Source organism: Oncorhynchus kisutch, linkage group LG11, assembly GCF_002021735.2.
Source record: "Oncorhynchus kisutch isolate 150728-3 linkage group LG11, Okis_V2, whole genome shotgun sequence".
NCBI lineage: Eukaryota > Metazoa > Chordata > Actinopteri > Salmoniformes > Salmonidae > Oncorhynchus > Oncorhynchus kisutch.
The window spans coordinates 13,733,053-13,757,866 of NC_034184.2; the positions used below are offsets into that span (position 1 = coordinate 13,733,053).

At 45.1% G+C, this 24,814-nt stretch overlaps 1 protein-coding gene across 5 annotated transcripts in view; it reads right to left on the reverse strand.

Moving 5' to 3' along the window:
* LOC109899980 (myocardin-related transcription factor A) overlaps positions 1-24,814 on the reverse strand; it is a 63,584-nt gene that overhangs the window by 8,830 nt on the left and 29,940 nt on the right. For 4 of the 5 annotated variants that reach the window (XM_020495663.2, XM_020495665.2, XM_020495664.2 and 1 more), the window contains 8 exons: positions 5,417-5,482; positions 3,797-3,852; positions 3,379-3,454; positions 2,639-2,806; positions 1,819-1,979; positions 1,549-1,674; positions 1,180-1,427; positions 91-259 (listed from right to left, as the gene is read on the reverse strand). In XM_020495663.2, coding sequence (XP_020351252.1) covers positions 91-259; positions 1,180-1,427; positions 1,549-1,674; positions 1,819-1,979; positions 2,639-2,806; positions 3,379-3,454; positions 3,797-3,852; positions 5,417-5,482 — 1,070 coding nt within the window. Of the gene's footprint in view, positions 1-90; positions 260-1,179; positions 1,428-1,548; positions 1,675-1,818; positions 1,980-2,638; positions 2,807-3,378; positions 3,455-3,796; positions 3,853-5,416; positions 5,845-24,814 lie in introns of those variants that run through there. The other variant, XM_031835335.1, reaches the window with a different exon arrangement.

The window sequence follows — 24,814 nt, forward strand, 5'->3', positions numbered from 1 at the left end:
TACACTGATCTGAAATAAATACATTCCCAGTAGCTAGTGTCTACACACAAAAGTATAATTATTTTTCTATGTATCCACCTATCTACTCACTTTGAAGTCATCCAGGTTGGCTGGTAGCATCAAAGGTTTGGTCCCTCCCACAGGGGTTTGGCTCTGACGACTGGACCCATTCGGATTGGAAGGGGCAGGGGTCGTCGGGGGAACACTGCGCAAAAGGGAAGGGGCGGGGTTGGTTGAAGGTGGTTGCTCTGCAGGTGGTCTGAGGAGAGAGAAACAACAGATGAGTCAGTCCACACACACAGTCTTATGCAGCTAACCTTAAGGGGCCATACAATTCAGTTCAAAATCCTATTATTTTAACCCGTACCCTAACTTTAAGCCTTAACCATAGCTTAGGTTTAGAAGCTCGTGGGGACCAACAAAATGTCCCCAGTTGGTCAAATTTTTGTTTGTTTACTATTCTTGTGGGGACTTCTAGAGACACTCACACCTCTTTCTCCCCCCCCCCCCCCACCCACACCTCTTTCTCCCTCCCACACTCACACCTCTTTCTCCCCCCCACACCTCTTTCCCCCATACACTCGCACCTCTTCCCCCCCCACTCACAGCTCTTTCTCCCCCCCACTCACACCTCTGTCCCCCCACACCACTTCCCCCCACCTCTTTTACCCCCCACACACCTCTCCCCCTCCCACACCTCTTTCCCCTCACACACTCCCACCTCTTTCCTCCCATACTCACACCTCTTTCCCCCCATACTCACACCTCTTTCTCCCCAAACTCACACCTCTTTCTCCCCCCCACACCTCCTTCTCCCCCCCACACCTCTTTCTCCCCCCCACACTCACACCTCTCCCCACACACTCACACCTCTTTCTCCCCATACTCACACCTCTTTCTCCCCCCCACACCTCTTTCTCCCCCCCACACCTCTTTCTCCCCCCCACACTCACACCTCTCCCCACACACTCACACCTCTTTCTCCCCATACTCACACCTCTTTCCCCCCATACTCACACCTCTTTCTCCCCCCACACTCACACCTCTTTCCCCCCCACACTCACACCTCTTTCCCCCCCACACTCACACCTCTTTCCCCCACACACTCACACCTCTTTCCCCCACACACTCATACCTCTTTCCCCCACCTACTTACACCTTTTTACCCCACACACTCACTTGGGTGGTGCTGGGAGGATGGTGTGGTAGTTATAGTGCTGCTGCTGCTGGTGGAGAATCTGCAGCTGGAGGAACAGCTGCTGCTGGTGGAGGATCTTGGTGTAGGTGGAGTCCAGCTGAGGGGGAGGCTCCCGGTCAGCCTTCTGGTCCGGAGGGATGTACTGGTGGTACTTGAGCTTCTTCACCTTGGGCTTGTTGTCTTTGGCCTTCTTAGGCCTCTGGGGGGGCCGCTCCAAACTGGGTTTCGACTGGGAGTGGTGGAAGAGTGGGACATGGGGAGAGAGAGAGAAATAGTAAGTATGATATGATTGCATGCATACACAAAGTATTAAATTCCATTTAATACTGGACACAGGGGATGTCTCTCACCTTGGTCTGACCAGTAGCAGGGCGGGAAGCTCCCGACATCACTGTCCCATTGGTCAGCTTCTGTGGTGGCAATGAGTCTTGGCCATTCACTAACAGCGGAGGTGGTGGTGGGACCTGGGTAAGGAACTGAGAAAACATCTGATTGGTCAGTTTAAGTGTCAATAATGGGACAACTCCTGTGATTACTTGTCTATGTAACTTGCAGGAATACCCGTGGCTATCTCCATTATGTGGCTATACGTACTGTTCAAAAATAAGACTTCAACCTACTAGCTGTGAGGGGGACATGTCCTTTTTCTGAGTGAGCATGTCAGAGGGGGAAAGCTGAGAGAGTGGACCCAGTGGAGAGTCGTGATTGGCTAGCGTATCCGGAGAAAATGCATCACTGCTGTCCTCGTCCAATGAGGATTCTCCTGCACCCTTTGGAGAATCTGAGAGAGACATTTATTAAACCTCTATTTTGCCATTCTTCTCGCCAAACAAATTATTGTCTCCAACAACAAGTTGATTAGTTGAAGAGGTTGAGTCTCACTACAACAAACATCAACTGTATTTCAAAACAGAGGGAATAGTAATTGGTAATATGAAAAAGAGGCGATGGCCAAACCAGAATGACTAATGATGGAAGTGGTCACAGTCTCTCCAGCACAAGGATTTAGCAATAACAATGTCCCCACACCAGTCCAGTATTGTGACATTGATGCATTGCAATGATAACATTTGAGGAACATTTGAATGTGAACCATGAAAAGTGATTAATTGAAGATAAGGGCGTTTGGGAGTGGTTGGGTACATTTGTCTGAGTGAGGGACTAATTCACCTGGCCAGTAAACGTGTTGCAGTGGACTGTGCACAGGAAGGAGCTCCTACCCAGTTGACTAAGGTGTTGTTGTGTACATACTGTAACTTATGTTGTGTATGTACCCACTAAAGTGTTGCAATGAGAAGTAGTGTTGTATACTTGATCTGTAATCTAGAACAGAAGTGAGTGTTTCAGTGGACAGTGTGTGTGTGTGTGTGTGTGTGTGTGTGTGTGTGTGTGTGTGTGTGTGTGTGTGTGTGTATTGCAGTGGACAGTGTGTGTTCATACCCAGTAGTGAGTGCTGCAGAGGACAGTCCAGGTCGACAGGCAGGATGTTCTTGTGGATGAGCTCTATAGGACCAGGTCTGTGGGAGATCTTATCATTGAGGTCATCAGCCAGCCTGGCCCTCTTCAGCTGCAGCTGCTTGGCCTGCAGAGACGGCTCTGCTGACGTCTCTGCGTGAAGAGAGAAGAGGAACAAAAACACACGGTATTAGGCCGGTTAGATGTACTGCTAAATTCTCTAAAACAACATTGGAGGCAGCTTATGGTAGAGAAATGAACATTAAATTCTCTGGCAGCAGCTCTGGTGGACAATCCTGCAATCAGCATGCCAATTGCACGCTCCCTCAAAACTTTAGACATCTGTGGCAGTGTTGTGTGACAAAACTGCACATTTTAGAATAGCCTTTTATTGTCCACAGCACAAGGTGCACCTGTGTAATGATCATGCAGGGGTATGGATTATCTTGGCAAAGGAGAAATGCTCACAAACAGGAATGTAAACAAATCTTCCATACGCACAGAATTCTTGAGAAATAAGGTTTGTGTGTGTATGGAACATTTCTGGGATCTTTTATTTCAGCTCATGAAACATGGAACCAACACTTTATTTACATGTTGCGTTTATATTTTTGTTCAGTGTAGATCAGCACAAACAGATGCGGTATATTTGGCTCACTGCCTCTAGAGAAGTAATGTGTGGGGTGTAGTTCTGTGGTGATCAGCGAGGGGGCGCTGTGACTCACCCTCCAGTATGTGCATCCTGACCAACTCTGAGCGCTCAGGACGACTCCTGATTTTCCTCTTCAGATAGTCCTCAGTCTGGAAGAGAGGAGAGATGGATGAGAGGAGAGAGGGAGAAGGGAACAGTAGAGGGTAGGAGAAGGGGACAGGAGAGGGAGGGAGAAAGGGACAGGAGAGGGAGGGAGAAAGGGACAGGAGAGGGAGGGAGAAAGGGACAGGAGAGGGAGGGAGAAAGGGACAGGAGAGGGAGGGAGAAAGGGACAGGAGAGGGAGGGAGAAAGGGACAGGAGAGGGAGGGAGAAAGGGACAGGAGAGGGAGAAAGAAGCGAGAGAGAGAGAGGGAGAGGATGCACTTCAACAAAGACTGCACTTGTTGAACTAAAAAGAGAAAAAAAGTGATAGAGAGACTACTAGACTTACCCTGGCTCTCTCCAGATTCCTCCGCTGCTCGTGGAAGGCCGCCGGACTCTTCAGTGCTACGGTGAGGGAAAGAGAGAAAACAATAAAGGAGAGGGAACGACCGTGAATGAAAACTCCAACAAATGAGTACAGAGCAAAGCACTAGTGGAGACAGTGTGAGAGCTGATACTGAGGAACACATGCACAAAGCAGAACTCTGTATATGAAAAAGTCACTGGCGTTCTATCCACCAAACAGTAATAACAGAAAACAGAACAGTATGTTTTTGTCTTGACTAGTAAGTGACCTGTTTCAGCAGAACAGTGAAGGAGGAACAGCTTGCTATAGTATAAGAGAGGTGTACGCAGGGGAACCCATAGAACTATCAATAAAGATGTGAATTACAGCACAGACAGGAGATTTAAGGAAGACATGTGAAAGCTGAGAGAAGAGTGATGGGTTGACTTTCTGAGAAAGACTTTCTACACTTATCACTCTCTTCAACTGTATGGGTCTTCAGCATGCCCCCGTGTGTCATCATTCAGAAGTTGGAAAACACAAAGACGTGTGCACCAACACACACACACTGGATGGTTGAAGAGGATGTTGGAGGGACACTGAAGATTTCATCACCACCTTTTGCCCAATGTGAAACCTTAAATCAGCTCAACTGTCAAACAGTGACGTGTGTGTGCGTGTTTATTGAGGGACGCAATGCTGGCTTACGGAAGGTCAAATAGGAGGGTCGCAGACTGGCATGCCTAAATATTGGCCTGGGATTCCTGTGATGTAACTAATCAAATCGACTTTTGCCTACAAATACATGCAAATGGATCATGGAGGATCCAGCCTACTCTGTAATTCAGTATGCTTTATAGCACCAACTGCAAATCCATGGCGTGAGCACATTACGGTCTATTAACTCTACAGAGCCTTGACGGTAAAGCAGTTCTGCTATAGCTTTGGGCCATCGTCATAAGAAGTCCCTTTTAAAAGGCTGGTTGGTAATGCCTCCTCCTCCACAAGAAGACAACCTGACCCTCAGTAATCTGGACTAATCTGGAATCAAGTCCTGTATGTCTGAGCCAGGCCACCATAGAGACACCTAGTTCTCCTGGCCTGTTGTTGTTGTGTATAAGACTGGGAGCACAGGGGAGAGAGAGGCTCATTTTATGGCCAGGTTAGACACGTAAACAACAAGGCCTGGGGGGGTGTGGTATGCAGGAGAGAGGCACTGATTGCAAATATACCACAGCTAAGGGCTGTTCTTAGGCACGACGCAGCGCAATCAGTGCCTCTCTCCTGTAAGAAGTAGCCCATGCACTTCCTCCTACCAACAGCTGAACACTGAGTCTCCTCAGTCTTCCTCCTCTTCAGCTGCTGAAGAGAACACATAACAGGAAGTGGACACAGAAGGGGAAGCTGGCTGGCCCACTTGATGATAACAACACCACCACCACAGAACATAACACAACACAACTTACAACAACACAATGCAAATTACAACAACAGAACAGGCCTGTCAGTCCAAGGGGACCAGGAACAGACACTGTACTGGTCAAGAATGCAGAGGGTGACATTGTATTATATTTCCTGGTCTAGACTCTAGAGATAAGAATAGAGCGCTTGGGCACTACTTACGTGGCATGATCCCTTGGCTGACCAGCTCCTCCCGGGTGCGTCTCTGCTGTAGTTTGAGCTGGAGGACTGCATGACAACAGAGAGAGAGGGAGAGTGGAGAGTCCGCAACTGCCAGCATGGAAACAACAACCACCTCTTCAAAACCAGAGTTTCAGTCCCAGACTGCCATCCTACACTGAACCGTCCATCCGCACGGCAGAAAGGGTATCCTTGTGTCAACAAACACTGGAGTAGACAGCTTGAGCAGGACTCAATGGACAGAACCCACTCCCTCTCTCTTTCATTCTCTTTCGTTTCCTCCCTCACTCTTAAAAAAAGCTGTGGCAGAGGGCAAAGGGAGGGTGGAGTTTGGTGGCATTTATTACAAACTTCCTGTTTCTAAACTCTCGGTTGTTGATTGCGCAGTGCGCTTATAAAAACCCACACAGAATGTATGTGTATGTGTGAGAGAGCGAAAGAGAGATAGAGGGGAAGATAAAGGGAGAGAGAGATTACACAGATCCTCAAAGAATTTGAAAACAAACCCAATTGTGATAAACTCCTTTATGTACTGGGTGAAATACCACAGTGTGCCATCACAGCAGCAAGATTTGTGATCTGTTCCCACAAGAAAAGGGCAACCAGTGAAGAACAAACACCATTGTAAATACAACCTATATTTATGTTTATTTATTTTCCCTTTTGTACTTTAACTATTTGCACATCGTTACAACACTGTATATAGACAGACATTCGAAATGTCTTTCTTCTTTTGGAATGTTTACTGTAATTTCTTCTGGTTTATTTCACTTTGTGTAAAGCCCCTTAAATTGAAAAATGGAATTGAGAGAGATAGAGGGGGGGAGCTAGAGAGGGGGAAAGAGAGAGCGAATGAGAGAGAGGGGGAGATAAAGCGAGATAAAGAGAGCAAAAGAGAGAGAGAGCAAGCGAGAGAGTGCAAAAGAGACAAATAGAGCAAAAGAGAGAGAGAGGTAAAGAGAAAGTGAAAGAGAGAGGGAGATAAAGAAGATAGGGGGTGGTAGAGAGGGGGAGATAAAGACAGCGAAAGAGAGAGAGCAAGGAGAGATGGGAAGATAAAGTGAGCAAAAGAGAGGGCGAGAGAGGTGAGAGAGCGAGCGAACAAAAAAGAGCGATGAAGAGAGCGAAAGATAGTGTGAAAGAGAGAAATAGAGGAGGAGATAAGAGCGAAAGAGAGAGACAAAGGGAGAGTGAGAGATGCAGGCGGTAATTCTGTCAGCAGACTGTTTTACCACTGCCATTCTTAGGTCGACCTATTACTATGCATTCCTCACAGCAGCCTGTATTATCAAGCCAAGCTATGGTATGCAATCCATCAATGTAAATAATGCAGAAAGAATTGTTGGTACTGCAAGTCTTGCAACAATTAAGGGAAGTAAGCAGGTCCTTGTCAGTCTTCCAGTCAGAACAACTGACCTGACCCCCAGTGGTGTAAAGTACTTTAAAATACTTTGAAGTACTACATAAGTAGTTTTTTGGGGTATCTGTACTTTACTATTTATATTGTTTACAACTTTTACTGTACTACATTCTGAAAGAAAACAATGTATTTTTTACGTCATACATTTTCCCTGACAACCAAAAGTACTTGTTACATTTTGAAATGCTTAGCAGGACAGGAAAATGGTCCAATTCACACTCATCAAAAGAACATCCCTGGTCATGACTACTGCCTCTGATCTGGCAGACTCACTAAATACAAATGCTTCGATTGTAAATTATGTCTGAGTGATGGAGTGTGCCTCTGGCTATCTATAAATAAATAAAAACAAGAAAATGGTGCCATCTGGTTTGCTTAATATAGGGAATTTGAAATGATTTATACTTTTGATAAATAAGTATATTTAGTAAGTACATTTACTTTTGATACTTAAGTATATTTAAAACCAAATACTTTTAGATTTTTACTCAAGTAGTATTTTACTAGGTAACTTTGAGTCATTTTATATTATGATATCTTTACTTTTACTCAAGTATGACAATTGGGTACTTTTTCCACTATTGCTGACCCCTAACCACCTAAACTACTTTGTGTTTGAGTGACACGAGATACACATCTCTTCAAAGGACTCAGGCTAAGTGAGTGTCCTGCTTCCCTGTCCCTTCAGTCCAGACCTAAATACTCTTCCACACCTCTCCATCCATGTCGTCATTCCTTCTGGAACACTGACATCTGAAAGCAAGGGGTACAGTTGTAAGTTCCACCATGAACATCCCTCTGGATCTGCTGTAATCATGGATGAAGTAGGACGAGGAAAAGACTATTTATTAGAATACAGGCCCCAGGCATCCACAGTTAGAGAGGAGAGAAGAGAGAGAAGATGAGAGAAAGCGAAAGAGAGAAAGATAAGAGAATGCAGAGTATAACCCATATTTATATTTATTTTCCCTTTTGTACTTTAACTATTTGCACATATGATATTTGAAATTTATATTATTTTACAACTTTTGTGAGTGTAATGTTTAATGTAAATGTTTATTGTTTATTTTACTTTTGTTTATTATCTACTTCACTTGCTTTGGCAATGTTTACATATTTCCTATTACCCTTAAATTGAATTGAGAAAGAGAATAAAGATAAGAGAATGCAGAGTGAGAGAGAAGAAAGATGAGAGAGAGGATAGAGAGAGAGAATGCAGAGAGAGAGCAAACTAGAATTCTATTTGGCCCTAAACAGAGAGTACAGTGGCAGAATACATGACCACTGTGACTGACCCGAACTTAAGGAAAGCTCTGACTATGTACAGACTCAGTGAGCATAGCCTTGCTACTGAGAATGGTCGCCGTAGGCAGACCTGGCTCTCAAAATCAAATCAAATTGATTTATATAGCCCTTCGTACATCAGCTGATATCTCAAAGTGCTGTACAGAAAGACAGGCTATGTGCACACTGCCAACAAAATGAGGTGGAAACTGAGCTGCACTTCCTAACCTCCTGCCAAATGTATGACCATAGAGACACATATTTCCCTCAGATTACACAGATCCACAAAGAATTCGAAACAAACCCAAGTTTGATCAACTCTCATATCTACTGGGTGAAATACCACAGTGTGCCATCACAGTGGCAATACTTGTGACCTGTTGCCACAAGGGCAACCAGTTAAGAACAAACACCATTGTAAATACAACCCATATTTATTTTCCCTTTTGTACTTGAACTATTTACGCATTGCTACAACACTCTATACAGACAAAATATGGAATTTGAAATGTCTATTATTTTGGAACTTCTGAGTGTAATGTTTACAGTAAATTTGTATTGTTCATTTCACTAATGTTTATTATCTATTTCACTTGCTTCGACAATGTTAACATATGTTTCCCATGCCAACAAAGCCCTTAAATTGAATTGAGATAGAGAAGAAAGATGAGAGAGAGAATGCAGAGAGAGTGAGAGAGAAAAAGAGAGACAAAAGAACAGGGAGTAGGGCCAACAGTGTGCTCATGTGTCATTAGGTCTAATTAAATATGTCTGCCACTGTCACCAAAGGGCCTCCAGACCTGGCACAGCATAGCCCACACCTACTGTGCATGCGTGCGTACACACACACACACACACACACACACGGTTAAGACCGTTGGGCCAGTAACCAAAATGTCGCTGGTTCAAATCCCCAAATCTGCCATTCTGCCATTGAGCAAGGCAATTAAGCCCCAACAACAACTGTTCCCAGAACGTCGATGACGTTGAATAAGGCACCCACCCACACCTCTCTGATTCAGAGGGGTTGGGTTCAATGCACAAGACACATTTCAGTCGAATGCATTCAGTTCTGCAACTGACTTGGTATACCTTCCCCTTTCCCACACACACATAGCTCGAAGTCTCCCTTATGAACTCACATGCGCACACACACTTGGCATGGCCGAACACTTAGCATGGCCATTGGAACAAATCTATTTGGAAAGCACAGTAATCATCCAATGACCTCACCATTTGGACATTAGCTTGATCATTACACACCACAACCAGGGAGTTATATGAGGAATGACCGAAGCCAATGACTTATTATGGTTCACGACACGGATCAATAAGAAAGGAGCAAGAAAGGGATGGATGAAGCTTGACAGAAGTCTGGTCACCATACAGAACCAAACCCAAAGCTTGTGCTAGACAATAAACTTTTGAATTACAACATCTTGGGATAGCCTACATTCATTTAGTCTTCTAACCCCTCCCACCCACCTTCTTTAGTCATCTAACCCCTCCCACCCACCTTCTTTAGTCATCTAACCCCTCCCACCCACCTTCTTTAGTCATCTAACCCCTCCCACCCACCTTCTTTTAGTCTTCTAACCCCTCCCACCCACCTTCTTTTAGTTTTCTAACCCCTCCCACCCACCTTTTTTTAGTCTAACCCCTCCCACCCACCTTCTTTAGTCATCTCTCCCCTCCCACCCACCTTCTTTCAGTCTTCTAACCCCTCCCACCCACCTTCTTTAGTCATAACCCCTCCCACCCACCTTTTTTAGTCATCTAACCCCACCCACCTTTTTAGTCTAACCCCTCCCACCCACCTTCTTTAGTCATAACCCCTCCCACCCACCTTTTTTAGTCATCTAACCCCACCCACCTTTAGTCAACTAACCCCTCCCACCTACCTTCTTTAGTCATCTAACCCCTCCCACCCACCTTATTTAGTCATAACCCCTCCCACCCACCTTTTTTAGTCATCTAACCCCACCCACCTTCTTTTAGTCTTCTAACCCCTCCCACCCACCTTTTTTTCATCTTCTAACCCCACCCACCTTTTTTTAGGCTGTGATAAGTTTGTCTCTCGTAGTCCATCCTCAAGTCTTGCTTGTCCAGCTCTTCCCCCATTGGAACATAGTCCAAGGGGGCGGGCTCAAAGGAAAGGAAGTGGTTGGTGTCAAGCATTATTATTTAGACTTGCTATTAATTATCTGTAAACATTAATTTTCATAAAGAGGTGTCGTCGTTCAAGTCTTGAATGGACGCTGATATAGCGGTGGCCACCGATATAGAGCTAAAGGCTCTATATATAGCTCTATATATAGAGCTAAAGGCTCTCTAAAAAGAGGTATCGTCTGCAATCGACAAAATCAAGATCGTATTGACTTTCCTTTCACCTACGTCGAGGCAGGGAGAAGACGTTAGTCTTATTCATTGCTTGTCCAGATAATCAACCTTTGACAAGCACGGTCAGAATTTAAGAAAAAGTAGCTTGAAAATTCTATCAAAAAAGGGGATGTGATTCGATTCAAGAAAGCTTGTCGTCTTCTGTCTTCCAGGTCAGAACGTCTATTTTCTTCTCTGTCTCTCCATCCTTCCCTCGTTTTCTCTCGTCGTGACAGTCAGCTAGAAACGATAGAGCTGCTCTACAAAGGTATCCAATGAGACGGTGGAAATCGTCAGGGTAAAGCAAAATATGAAAAAGAGAGAACGAGGGATGAGAGAAAAAGGAAGGCAGCAGCAGAGATGAGCCCAGAGAGAGACTGCTCTGCTTGCGGCTCCTCAGTCACGACACGCGCGCACGTGGCGTTGTTAGTGATAGAGTTCTCCCGCGCAGCTGTTACCATTAATTCACAGTTACAATCTGAATCTCTGCCCACAAACAGTACTGTACCAGTCAAAAGTTGACACACTGACTCAAGGGTTTTTCTTTATTTTTACTATTTTCTACATTGTAGAATAATAGTGAAGACATCGAAACAATGAAATAACTTAAATATAATCCCAAAAAATATTTTACCAGGCAAGTTTACTGGGAACACATTCTCATTTACAGCAACCACCTGGGGAATAGTTACAGGAGAGATGAGGGGAATGAATGAGACAATTGTAAGCTGGGGATGATTAGGTTACTGTGATGGTATGATGGACATATTAGGAATTTAGCCAGGACACCGGGGTTAGAACACCTACTTCGATAAGTGCCATGGGATCTTTAGTGACCACAGAGTCAGACAGCCGTTTAGCGTCCCATCCGAAAGATGGCACCCTGCACAGGGCAATGTCCCCAAATCACTACCCTGGCGCATTGGGATATTTATTTGACCAGAGGAAAGGGTGCATCCTAATGGCCCTCCAACACCACTTCCAGCAGCATCGGAGTCTCCCATCCAGGGACCGACCAGGACCAACCATGCTTAGCTTCTGAAGCAAGCCAGCAGCGGGATACAGGGTGGTATGCTGTAGTGAAAACATGTAGTAACCAAAAAAGTGTTATACAATATATATTTTTGATTCTTCAAATTAGACACCCTTTGCCTTGATGACAGCTTTGCACACTCTTGGCATTCTCTCAACCAGCTTCATGAGGTAGTCACCTGGAATGCATTTCAACTAACAAGTGTGTCTTGGTAAAAGTTAGTTTGTGGAATTGTTTCCTTCTTCTTCTTGCGACTAGCAATCCCGTATCCGGGAGCGTAATCATAGCCTCAAGTGTATTACTATAACGCAACTTTTCCTATTCATGAAAATCGCAAATGAAATGAAATAAAAATGCGGCACTTCCTGATTAGATTTTTATCTGGGTTTCGCCTGTAACATCAGTTCTGTGGCACTCACAGACAATATCGTTGCAGTTTTGGAAACGTCAGACTGTTTTCTTTCCAAAGCTGTCAATTATATGCATAGTCGAGCATCTTTGTGACAAAATATCTTGTTTAAAACGGGAACGTTTTTCATCCAAAAATTTAAATAGCGCCCCCTATATCGAAGAGGTTAATGCGTTTGAGCCAATCAGTTGTGATGTGACAAGGTACAGTTGAAATTGTAAGTTTACATACACCTTAGCCAAATACATTTAAACTCACTTTTTCACAATTCCTGACATTTAATCCTTGTAAAAATTCCCTGTGGATATATTCACATTCTTAAGGGTCAGTTAGGATCACCACTTTATTTTAAGAATGTGAAATTATTTATTTCATCTTTTATTTATTTCATCACATTCCCAGTGGGTCAGAAGTTTACATACACTCAATAAGTATTTGGGAGCACTGCCTTTAAAATTTTTAACTTGGGTCAAACGTTACAGGTAGCCTTCCACAAGCTTCCCACAATAAGCTGGGTGAATTTTGGCCCATTCCTCCTGACAGAGCTGGTGTAACTGAGTCAGGTTTGTCGGCCTCCTTGCTCGCACACGCTTTTTCAAATCTGGACACACATTTTCTATGGGATTGAGGTCAGGGCTTTGTGATGGCCACTCCAATACCTTGACTTTGTTGTCCTTAAGCCATTTTGACACAAATTTGGAAGCATGCTTGGGGTCATTGTCCATTTGGAAGACCCATTTGCGACCAAGCTTTAACTTCCTGACTGATGTCTTGAGATGTTGCTTCAATATATCCACATAATTTTCATGCCTCATGATTCCATCTATTTTGTGAAGTGCACCAGTCCCTCCTGCAGCAAAGCACCCGTACAACATGATGCTGCCACCCTCGTGCTTCACGGTTGAGATGGTGTTCTTCAGCATGCAAGCCTCCCTCTTTTTCCTCCAAACATAACAATGGTCAATATGGCCAAACAGTTCTATTTTTGTTTCATCAGACCAGAGGACATTTCTCCAAAAAGTATGATCTTTGTTCCCATGTGCAGTTGCAAAGTCTGTTTTTTTTTATGGCGGTTTTGGAGCAGTCCTTGCTGAGCGGCCTTTCTGGTTATGTCGATATAGGTCTCGTTTTACTGTGGATATAAATACTTTTGTACCCGTTTCCTCCAGCATCTTCACAAGATCCTTTGCTGCTGTTCTGGGATTGATTTGCAATTTTTGCACCAAAGTACGTTCATCTCTAGGAGACAGAACATGTCTCCTTTCTGAGGGGTATGACGCCTGTGTGGTCCCATGGTGTTTATACTTGCGTACCATTGTTTTTACAGATGTGGTACCTTCAGGCGTTTGGAAATTGCTTGGCTGATTTCTTTTGATGTTCCCATGATGTCAAGCAAAGAGGCACTGACTTTGAATATAGGCCTTGAAATACATCCACAGGTACATGTCCAATTAGGCTAATTGACATCATTTGAGCTATCAGAAGCTTCATAAGCCATGACATCATGTTCTGGAATTTTCCAAGCTGTTTAACCTCTCTGCGCACCGAACCCGTTAGCGGGATGAAATTCGACAACATATGGTGATCGCTACATAAATAGTCATATTAAACATTTATGAAAATACAAGTGTCTCACATGTTTCGAAAGCCTAGAATCTTGCTAATCCAACTGCTTTGTCAGATTTAAAAAGGATTTACTGCGAAAGAATACGATGCGATTATCTGAGGATAGAGCCCCATAAAAAAACTATTTCAACCAGCACAGGCATAACAAAATCAAACTGCAATAAAATAAATAGTTTACCTTTGACGATCTTCCTCTGTTTGCAATCCCAATGCTCATTGTTACACAATGAATGGTCTTTTGTTTGATAAAATCCATTTTTAAAGCCTAACACGAAACATTTTGTGAACCGCTTGTGAATTCCGTCTCACTCCATTTTCGACGACACATTCGATGTAAATACACACACTAAACGTGACTTTTCCAGTCATGTTTGGTTTCATTGCAATCAACTGGTTTACAGCAATATGTAATGTTTATGTGTTGGAAGACCAACCCATGTAGTAAACTCCGGCGTAAAGAGGGTCATTCGCCATTGAAGATTCATACCGGAAGGAGCCACGCAAGTTACGCACGGCATTGTTTTGGTAAAGCGCATCTTCAGCTGTTTATATATCAATCAGTATGGCGACTAAGTCAGGGAAAGCTAAATCTAAGTCTAGATATACAGATGTACACACAATTTTAGAAGAAATTGGTCGGGAAAGTGAGACAGAGAATGTTGGAGGACGATTAATTTAGCGATTCCCAAATGGAGGAATATTTTTTGAACGGAGAGGACATCGTTTTGGACTGGTAAGTTCTTCTCATGCCAATGCCGTTTGTTTGAAATTAATAATATAAAATGTTATTTGTGATTTCCATTTTTTTTGTAGCAATATATAAAAATGTAATGCGAGATGCGTGTGTCTGCCACCCCACCCCACCCCCACATGAAATAGCCTATTTGAGGCTGTTGAGGGAAGGGTAGGCCCACAACAATGTCCAAAGTGAAATGGAGATAGTAGATACAGCTGGTCTGTCATAATATAATAGAGACAGTAGATCTAGCTGAAATGTCATAATATAAAATAGACAGTGGATCTAGCTGGTCTGTCATAATATAAATGAGACAGTAGATCTGGCAGGTCTATAATAATATATTCAACCTTATATATAGAGTACAGGGAACATATCTGTTTATTATACCTGTTGACACAGGGCTCATATGTGAAACTATTATTTTATTTTATTTATTATTATTATTATTTTATTTCACAGTGACACTGACTCCGAATGGGAGCCCCCAGTGCCAAGGTGTCCATCCCCCACTGAAGCTGGTTCATCCAGCTCCTGCCACAAGTGGTGTTCATATGCCCAAATTTATTTCTGCAGGCATGGATGTGCCTCAGGGCCAAAAGGGCACAGCATGGAGGCGTCGCAGTGTTCTTTGCAAAATGAAGTCCCCCATCACCTGCACCACATGCTTGGTGACCCTCTGTTTCACAGCAGAAAGAGACTGCTATGGCACCTGGCATCAGCAGCACAATATTGTGTAGAGGACTGAGGGTCTTCCAAATATTGAAAGTGTTATTTTGTAAATGTATATATATTTTTTTCATGTTAATTCTACATTTTGGGGGGGGGGGGGGGGGGGGGGGGGTGTTAAAATACCATTTTGGTATTTTGTATATATTTATTCCATTCAAAATGTATAACTTCACCAATTTGGCCACTTGGGTACATTTGGGCTACTTGTGTGGGACACCTGGGTGACTTCATGATAAATGTCATGTAGCACACTCATTTTGGAAGTTATCATTCTGAAACTTTGCACAAGTACTGATGCCCTCTTGTGTTTTTCACTGAAATTGTCCCCATCGTCCCACCTGAATGTTTGTTTTGTCTTGTTCATTTTAAAGATACAACAATAAAAATGAAAAAAATGTATGGTTTTTCTTATTGTCTCCTACATTCAATTCACATTTACACAAACTTCAGAGTGTTTCCTTTCAAATTAAATCAAGAATATGCATATCCTTGGTTCTGAGCCTGAGCTACAGGCAGTTAGATTTGGGTATGTCTTCGGGCGGTAGCTGGAGGGTAGCTGTAAGAGGTTAAAGGCACAGTCAACTTTGTGTATGTAAACTTCTGACCCACAGGAATTGTGATACAGTGAATTATAAGTGAAAAAATCTGTCTGTAAACAATTGTTGGAAAAATTACTTGTGTCATGCACAAAATAGATGTCCTAACCTACTTGCCAAAACTATAGTATGTTAACAAGAAATTTGTGGAGTGGTTGAAAAACGAGTTTCAATGACTCCAACCTAAGTGTATGTAAACTTCAGACTTCAACTGTATATAGAAGATAGCCCTAATTGGTAAAATACCAAGTCCATATTATGGCAGGAACAGCTCAAATAAGTAAAGAGAAACAACAGTCAACAACATCATTACTTTAAGACATGAAGGTCAGTCAAGTCAGAAAATTTCAAGAACTTCAAAAGTTTCTTCAAGTGCAGTTGCAAAAACCATCAAGCGCTATGATGAAACTGGCTCTCATGAGGACCGCCACAGGAAAGGAAGACCCAGAGTTACCTCTGCTGCAGAGGATACATTTATTAGAGTAACCAGCCTCAGAAATTGCAGCCCAAATAAATGCTTCAGAGTTCAAGTAACAGACATATCTCAACATCAACTGTTGAGAGGAGACTGTGAACCAGTCTCAGTGATGGCAATGACCTTGAAGTACATCCGGCTTTCTATTTCTCTCAGTACTGCAGTGTGGCCTAGTGGTTAGAGCGTAGGACTAGTAACCGAAAGGTTGCAAGTTCAAATCCCCGAGCTGACAAGGTACAAATCTCTTGTTCTGCCCCTGAACAGGCAGTTAACCCACTGTTCCTAGGCTGTCATTGAAAATAGGAATTTGTTCTTAACGGACTTGCCTAGTTAAATTTAAAAAATATTTGTACATTGAGTATCTATGGCTCTTCGTGTGATTTGCAACCTTTGTATAGTAGAACAACTGCAATACCTCATGCCATTTTGCAGTGAGTTGCGGCAACTCCGACATCGCATGCACTACCCAATTTTGAAATTGCCCCCTGTGCATTCTACTATTAAGTTGAAAGCCGGACTGATTACAATGATATATATATGTTATTGCCGACCAGTCAGTTTGGGAACCACTGCATGTTAGGAAGCCTCCTCAGGCATAGTCTCGCAAAGCCTCACACTTGGGCGTATTGAGATTATCTGAGGCCTTGTGTTTCCCACCTACCAATAACATTGTATGAGGCAAATGTTAGTGGGCCCCTGCCAATCCAATTTTTGTTTTGACATTTCACTCATTAAGAAGGTGAGCTGACCCAGGGTGCATTCAGCTAACAGCCACACAGCACCCTCAGTGAAACCCTATTCTATGTTGTTTCAGCAGGATATAGTATTTCTATGGAGTTCTGAGAAATTCATTGACTAAAATATCCAGGGGAAGTGTGAAAGAACGGGCGGTCGGGCACTGCCACTGACTCCCCCACACCAAGGTCACCTTGCTGGGTCGCCCCCATCCTGGGTAGGAGGAAGAGGCTGGAACGCCTGGAGAGACACAGCCAGACCAGTAACCTTCCACAACTTCCTTTCCCTCCATACACATATGTACGTGTGTGCAGTCGTGTGTGTACCAGCTCTGTTAAGGGTGGGACTGCTACAAGCAAGTTGGCGGTATGGGCCGTTCGTCCAAAAAACAGATCCCAAAACAAGGGAGTGACAAGGGAACATAATTTGTCATTAAAATTCCTCCAGTGGAAACAGGTGTTTTTTTCTGCCCTTACGGTTTCTCTCTCCCTTGGAATTCACTGCATACCAAGTGTGTTTATGTTCTGTGACTCTGGGATGCCCTCTCCCTTCCCTTACAACAATCTATAGGCCTAGTACCTCTCTGTTCAGTCAGTCTCTGTATCCATTGCTGAACAGACTGGATCTCAATAACACCACCCTGTCGCTGCAACACTGGAGCCAATATCTAACAGATGTGTGTAATAAAAATCTGGTTGCATAATGTGAGCAGTGTTGGGACAAATAAACAGAGGAGAATGTATGTGGGTAGGCAGGACTAACAGAAGACAAAAAAGACCCTGGGTGTGGGTTCATTACCTGTTAGGGGGGTTCAGGCGGGATTATATCTCAGGAAGTCTGTTCACCTAAGTGGTGTGTTGTGTTACAAGGTAAGCAAAGCATGATGATAAGAAAACTAAAACAAACCAGATCTATGCTAACTCCAGTTGTAAAGTCACAGTCTGCAAGATAGCACCTTGTGGATAATACCATGCAGAGTAAATAGAAGGGTTTGATGGTGAGTGATAGCAAGCACACATGATCAGTGTCCACACTGACTCAAAACAACACACCTCACTATTCAGCAGAGTGAGTAAGAGAGAGCAAAGGACAGACACACAGACAGCGGGGCAGACAGACACAGACAGCGGGGTAGACAGTGTCAGCAGGAGAGAGATAGCCAGAGAGAGCGCGAGAAGAAGGGAGAGGGAAGGAAAGAGCAATCAGGGGCAGCTGTTAGCATCTGGTAATATGGCACAGCAGAGCATAAGAGGGAGACGGGTGAGAGAGGATGAGAGAGAGTGGGAGAGAGAGTGCGAGGAAGGGAGAGAGAGGGCGAGGAAGGGAGAGTGGGAGAGAGGGCGAGAGAGAGTGGGAGAGAGAGTGCGAGGAAGGGAGAGAGAGGGCGAGGAAGGGAGAGTGGGAGAGAGGGCGAGAGTGGAAGAGTGGGAGAGAGAGAGCGAGGAAGGGAGAGTGGGAGAGAGAGGGCGAAGAAGGGAGAGTGGGAGAGAGAGGGCGAAGAAGGGAGAGTGGGAGAGAGAGGGCGAGGAAGGGAGAGTGGGAGAGAGAGGGCGAGGAAGGGAGAGTGGGAGAGAGAGGGCGAGGAAGGGAGAGTGGGAGAGAGAGGGCGAGGAAGGGAGAGTGGGAGAGAGAGGGCGAGGAAGGGAGAGTGGGAGAGAGAGGGCGAGGAAGGGAGAGTGGGAGAGAGGGCGAGGAAGGGAGAGTGGGAGAGAGGGCGAGGAAGGGAGAGTGGGAGAGAGGGCGAGGAAGGGAGAGCGGGAGAGAGGGCGAGAAGGGAGCGGGGGGAGAAGGGCGAGGAAGGGAGAGCGGGAGAGAGAGGGCGAGGAAGGGAGAGCGGGAGAGAGAGGGCGAGGAAGGGAGAGCGGGAGAGAGAGGGCGAGGAAGGGAGAGCGGGAGAGAGAGGGCGAGGAAGGGAGAGCGGGAGAGAGAGGGCGAGGAAGGGAGAGCGGGAGAGAGAGGGCGAGGAAGGGAGAGCGGGAGAGAGAGGGCGAGGAAGGGAGAGCGGGAGAGAGAGGGCGAGGAAGGGAGAGCGGGAGAGAGAGGGCGAGGAAGGGAGAGCGGGAGAGAGAGGGCGAGGAAGGGAGAGCGGGAGAGAGAGGGCGAGGAAGGGAGAGCGGGAGAGAGAGGGCGAGGAAGGGAGAGTGGGAGAGAGAGGGCGAGGAAGGGAGAGTGGGAGAGAGAGGGCGAGGAAGGGAGAGGGCGAGGAAGGGAGAGGGCGAGGAAGGGAGAGGGCGAGGAAGGGAGAGGGCGAGGAAGGGAGAGTGGGAGGGAGAGGGCGAGGAAGGGAGAGTGGGAGAGAGAGGGCGAGGAAGGGAGAGTGGGAGAGAGAGGGCGAGGAAGGGAGAGTGGGAGAGAGGGCGAGGAAGGAGAGTGGGAGAGAGGGGAGAGGGAGAGTGGGAGAGAGAGGGCGAGGAAGGGAGAGTGGGAGAGAGAGGGCGAGGAAGGGAGAGTGGGAGAGAGAGGGCGAGGAAGGGAGAGTGGGAGAGAGAGGGCGAGGAAGTGAGAGTGGGAGAGAGAGGGCGAGGAAGGGAGAGTGGAGAGAGAGGGCGAGGAAGGGAGAGGGCGAGGAAGGGAGAGTGGGAGGGAGAGGGCGAGGAAGGGAGAGTGGGAGAGGAAGGGAGAGTGGGAGAGAGAGGGCGAGGAAGGGAGAGTGGGAGGAGAGAGGGCGAGGAAGGGAGAGTGGGAGAGAGAGGGCGAGGAAGGGAGAGTGGGAGAGGAGAGGGCGAGGAAGTGAGAGTGGGAGAGAGAGGGCGAGGAAGGAGAGTGGGAGAGAGAGGACGAGGAAGAGAGAGTGGGAGAGAGAGGACGAGGAAGAGAGAGTGGGAGAGAGAGGACGAGGAAGGGAGAGAGTGAGGGAGGGAATGAGGTGAGGGAGGGAATGAGGTGAGGCTGAGTTCAGCTAGTTAGGTTTTGAGCAGTGAGAGAGAAAGAAAGACAAGGAGAGGAGAAAGAGAAAGGAAATAGAGAAAGGGGGTTCCTTTTCCAGACGCTCTGCTTTGGTAATAGTTCTGTTATATAACAGACATCTGAGATCACTTCATTCTGCACCACATACACCCCTAGCCTAATTCACAGAAAACAGATGCCATATCATTCCCCTTACAGTTACGGCCCAGCCCCTAAAACACCAGCAGGCATGCAGTCTGGAACATGGTTCCGGTTACTTGTGACGAAGAGAAAACAGATTGATTCATTCGGGAAGAAGAGGATGATTCATGTCATTCTGTAGTATAGGCTAACAATTTAAAAGAAAGTCAAATTAATTTTGTTATGGTTATTTATCAAATTACAAGAGTTAAGGTCTCTTTAGTCATGTGTTTTTATGCCAGTGTTTTCCTCAATCATCTCTTCACCTCTGTCCTCTTCTCTTAACAGAGGCCTCACTGAGTTGGTGCAGCAAAGAAAGCAGACTCCACACTGTGGTATATTGCTGTAGCATTAGATCCAAGGTATTTATTGTAGATATATTAGAAACAATACATCAAGCCTAGTCAGCCTCTCACTAGTGGTACAGTATTGGAGTAACTAGTAATACAGTCACATCTGCTGGAGTGTGTCTATAGAAGAGCAGCCATCCCCATCTCTGACCAATATCGCTGCAGAACCACTATCACTTCTTGAAAGGCCAATCTGTGATTACTACTTCCATTTTTGATATATAGCCATTGATTCTTGTAGAATATAACTTACAAATGCTTCATAAGCTTAGTTCAGCTGTCTAACCCGAGCAGAACCCAAAATATAAACATGTTTGCTGAACTCCCTAGGTAAACAATAATAATTGTAAACAAACACTGTATAGCCTCAAAACATGGTTAAAACGATAATTTTTGATATCACGGATGGTCAGTCCTTGCATCTATTGCTCTCTGTCTGTGAATTTGAAAGTGGTTACATTTCTCCAGCCCCATCTCTCAGCAGTGACACAGTGGTGGGGTGTTCACTTTGTTATTGTTTGAACTGCAGATTGCCCATTTAATACTCCTCTTGTTTGAGTCTTCACTTGTTGAGTATTATATAACATTAGGATGGTAAAATACGGTGGGCAGCCTCTCAATGGGAGCTCGGGGTAGAAGCTGCCTGTACGAACAGATCAGGGATCAGCTTACCTTTTCCTCAATCTGACCCATAACCATAAGATGCCTGTAGGAACAGATCAAGGGTCAGCTTACCTTTTCCTCAATCTGACCCATAACCATAAGATGCCTGTAGGAACAGATCAAGGGTCAGCTTACCTTTTCCTCAATCTGACCCATAACCTGTAGGAACAGATCAAGGATCAGCTTACCTTCCCTCAATCTGAAACTAAACCATTAGGGGCATACAAAGCAACATTAACCTCAGCCTATATCAGCGTGTCAGGGAAACGTAACCTTACTGCTATACAGCAGACCTAACCTCGGTCCCCCAATGTGTTTTCAGTGTTACAACCAGACCCAAGCATCACAGGCTCACTAGGAATTGATCCCACAAACTGTATATGAAGCTGACTAGCAAACACACCACATCAGTCAATTAGATCACAACTTGTGGCACAAGCAAACATAGCATAAAACATAAAAGGGCTATATCCGGTTACATCTTCAGCACCAACCTGAAGTTATGTTTTTTCAATTCAAGTGCACAAAGGCGTGTCAGTGAGTTTATATGGTGAGAGATTGTAAACATGCACAAACTATTACAGACTACAAAGGGAAGCACAACCGCGAGCTGCCCAGTGACACGAGCCTACCAGACGAGCTAAATCCCTTCTATGCTCGCTTCGAGGTAAGCAACACTGAGGCATGCATGAGAGCATCAGCTGTTCCAAACGACTGTGTGATCACGCTCTCCGTAGCCGACGTAAGTAAGACCTTTTAACAGGTCAACATACACAAGGCTGCGGGGCCAGACGGATTACCAGGACGTGTGCTCCGGGAATGTGCTGACCAACTGGCAGGTGTCTTCACTGACATTTTCAACATGACCCTGATTGGGTCTGTAATACCAACATGTTTCAAGCAGACCACCATAGTCCCTGTGCACAAGAACACAAAGACAACCTGCCTAAATGACTACAGACCTGTAGTGAAGTGCTTTGAAAGGCTGGTAATGGCTCACATCAACACCATTATCCCAGAAATTCTAGACCCACTCTAATTTGCATACCACCCAAACAGATCCACAGATGATGCCATTTCTACTGCACTCCACACTGCCCTTTGCCACCTGGACAAAAGGAACACTTATGTAAGAATGCTATTCATTGACTACAGCTCAGCGTTCAACACCATAGTACACTCAAAGCTCATCACTAAGCTAAGGACCCTGGGACTAAACACCTCCCTCTGCAACTGGATCGTGGACTTCCTGACGGGCCGCCCCCAGGTGGTGAGGGTAGGTAGCAACACATCTGCCCGCTCTGATCCTCAACACTGGAGCTCTACAGAGATGCGTGCTCAGTCCCCTCCTGTACTCCCTGTTCACCCACGACTGCATGTCCAGGCATGACTCCAACACCATCATTAAGTTTGCAGACAACAACAGTGGTAGGCCTGATCACCGACAACGACGAGACAGCCTATAGGGAGGAGGTCAGAGACCTGGCCGGGTAGTGCCAGAATAACAACCATCCCTCAACGTAACCAAGACTAAGGAGATGATTGTGGACTACAGGAAAAGGAGGACCGAGCGCGCCCCCATTCTCATCGACGGGGTGTTGGAGCAGGTTGAGAGCTTCAAGTTCCTTGGTGTCCACATCAACAACAAACTAGAATGGTCAAAACACACCAAGACAGTCGTGTAGAGGGCACGTCAAAGCCTATTCCCCCTCAGGAAACTAAAATTATTTGGCATGGGTCCTGAGATCCTTAAAAGGTTCTACAGCTGCAACATCGAGAGCATCCTGCCTGGTTGCATCACTGCCTGGTATGGCAATTGCTCGGCCTCTGACCGCCAGGCACTATAGAAGGTAGTGCGTACGGCCCAGTACATCACTAGGGCTAAGCTGCCTGCCATTCAGGACCTCTACACCAGGCGGTGTCAGAGGAAGGCCCTAAAAATTGTCAAAGACCCCAGCCACCCCAGTCATAGACTGTTCTCTCTTCTACCGCATGGCAAGCGGTACCGGAGTGCCAAGTCTAGGACAAAAAGGCTTCTCAACAGTTTTTACCCCCAAGCCATAAGACTCCTGAACAGGCAATCAAATAGCTACCCAGACAATTTGCATTGTGTGCTCCCCCCCAACCACTCTTCTTATGCTGCTGCTACTCTCTGTTTATCATATATGCATAGTCACTTTAACTATACATTCATGTACATGCTACCTCAATTGGGCCGACCAACCAGTGCTCCCGCACATTGGCTAACCGGGCTATCTGCATTGTGTCCCGCCACCCACCACCCCCTCTTTTACGCTACTGATACGCTCTGTTCATCATATAGAGTGGGGCAAAAAAGTATTTAGTCAGCCACTAATTGTGCAAGTTCTCCCACTTAAAAAGATGAGGCTCCTGTAATTTTCATCAAAGGTACACTTCAACTATGACAGACAAAATGAGAAAAAAAATCCAGAAAATCACATTGTATGATTTTTTATGAATTTATTTGCAAATTATTGTGGAAAATAAGTATTTGGTCACCTATCAACCAGTAAGAATTCCAGCTCTCACAGACCTTATGTCATGAAATAAAATGCAAATGAATTACTTAAAAATCATACAATGTGATTTTCTGGATTTTTGTTTTAGATTCCGTCTCTCACAGTTGAAGTGTACCTATGATAAAAATGACAGACCTCTACATGCTTTGTAAGTAGGAAAACCTGCAAAATCGGCAGTGTATCAAATACTTGTTCTCCCCACTGTATATAAACTTGTATACAAATACATTAAAAAATCAACAATAACAATCAACAATAAACATTAAATTATAAAACAGTTCGACAACAGAGACGGGGAGAGAAGAGAAAAGAGAGGGAGAGAAGAGAGCGAGATAAGGTGTGTGTAAGTCCGTATGTGTAAGCGAGCATGTAATTGAGTACGTGTGTGTTCAGATATATTTACAGTTCCCATACTTTCTTTTTTTCGTAACCTGAAGTCCCTGTAGAATTTGGTACAGTCATAGTGTTATAGAGCTGTCTCGGAATAGCTGTCCATCTATATAGAGTTTATCCACAATGAGAAAGGCACGCTTACCCTTCTCCCTTTCTTGCCTTTGTACCGGATACAGTCTCATACGACATTCGTTTCTCTCCCTTGGGAATTGGTCATTGGGACCATATTTCGTCCCTTTTAGCTCCCTTCCCCTGCTTTTGAACAGCTCCTTTTGTTGGTAGTGTTCAAATTTTGCGATGATCGGTCAGGGACCCTTGCTCTTGTCGCTCCAAGTCTGTGTACTCGGTGAAAAGCCACCTTGTTTAGTCTCTATAGGAAGTTTCAAGGCGGATTGCATGAATTCTCTAATCGCGCCGTCTGGATTATTGGATGCGTCCTCAGGAATCCCAGAAAAAAAAAAATGTCACGCATGCTACAACTTTGTATGTCTAGTAGCGACTCCATCATCACCCTGTTTTCCCTGAGTAGACAATCCATGCTGTAATCGTGGATTTTTACCTTGGCTGTGAGTGCCATATTTTCTCCTTGGAGTGTGAGAATTTCACTCTGGCTAAACTCCAAACTCCCCCTCAGCCCTCCTACCTCCTCACACAATTTTTCCAGTGTTGCATGGATTCCAGTCAGAGCACTAGCCTCTACTTCAACGGTAAGTAAATCACCCGTGTCTGTAGATGAATCTGTTTTTCTTTTTTTGTCGGGTTAAAGTTATTTTGTGAGGTAGTCAGATCTTTCCATGATGGAGTATGTTGTTCCTCCATAGCGTAAAGCTGTTGGTACTCGGCGATTTCCCTCAGGATCTCCTTAGTATCCAGGTTGGCTCTTTACTGCAAGCAGTTGTTTTACGAAAAGATAACAATGAGC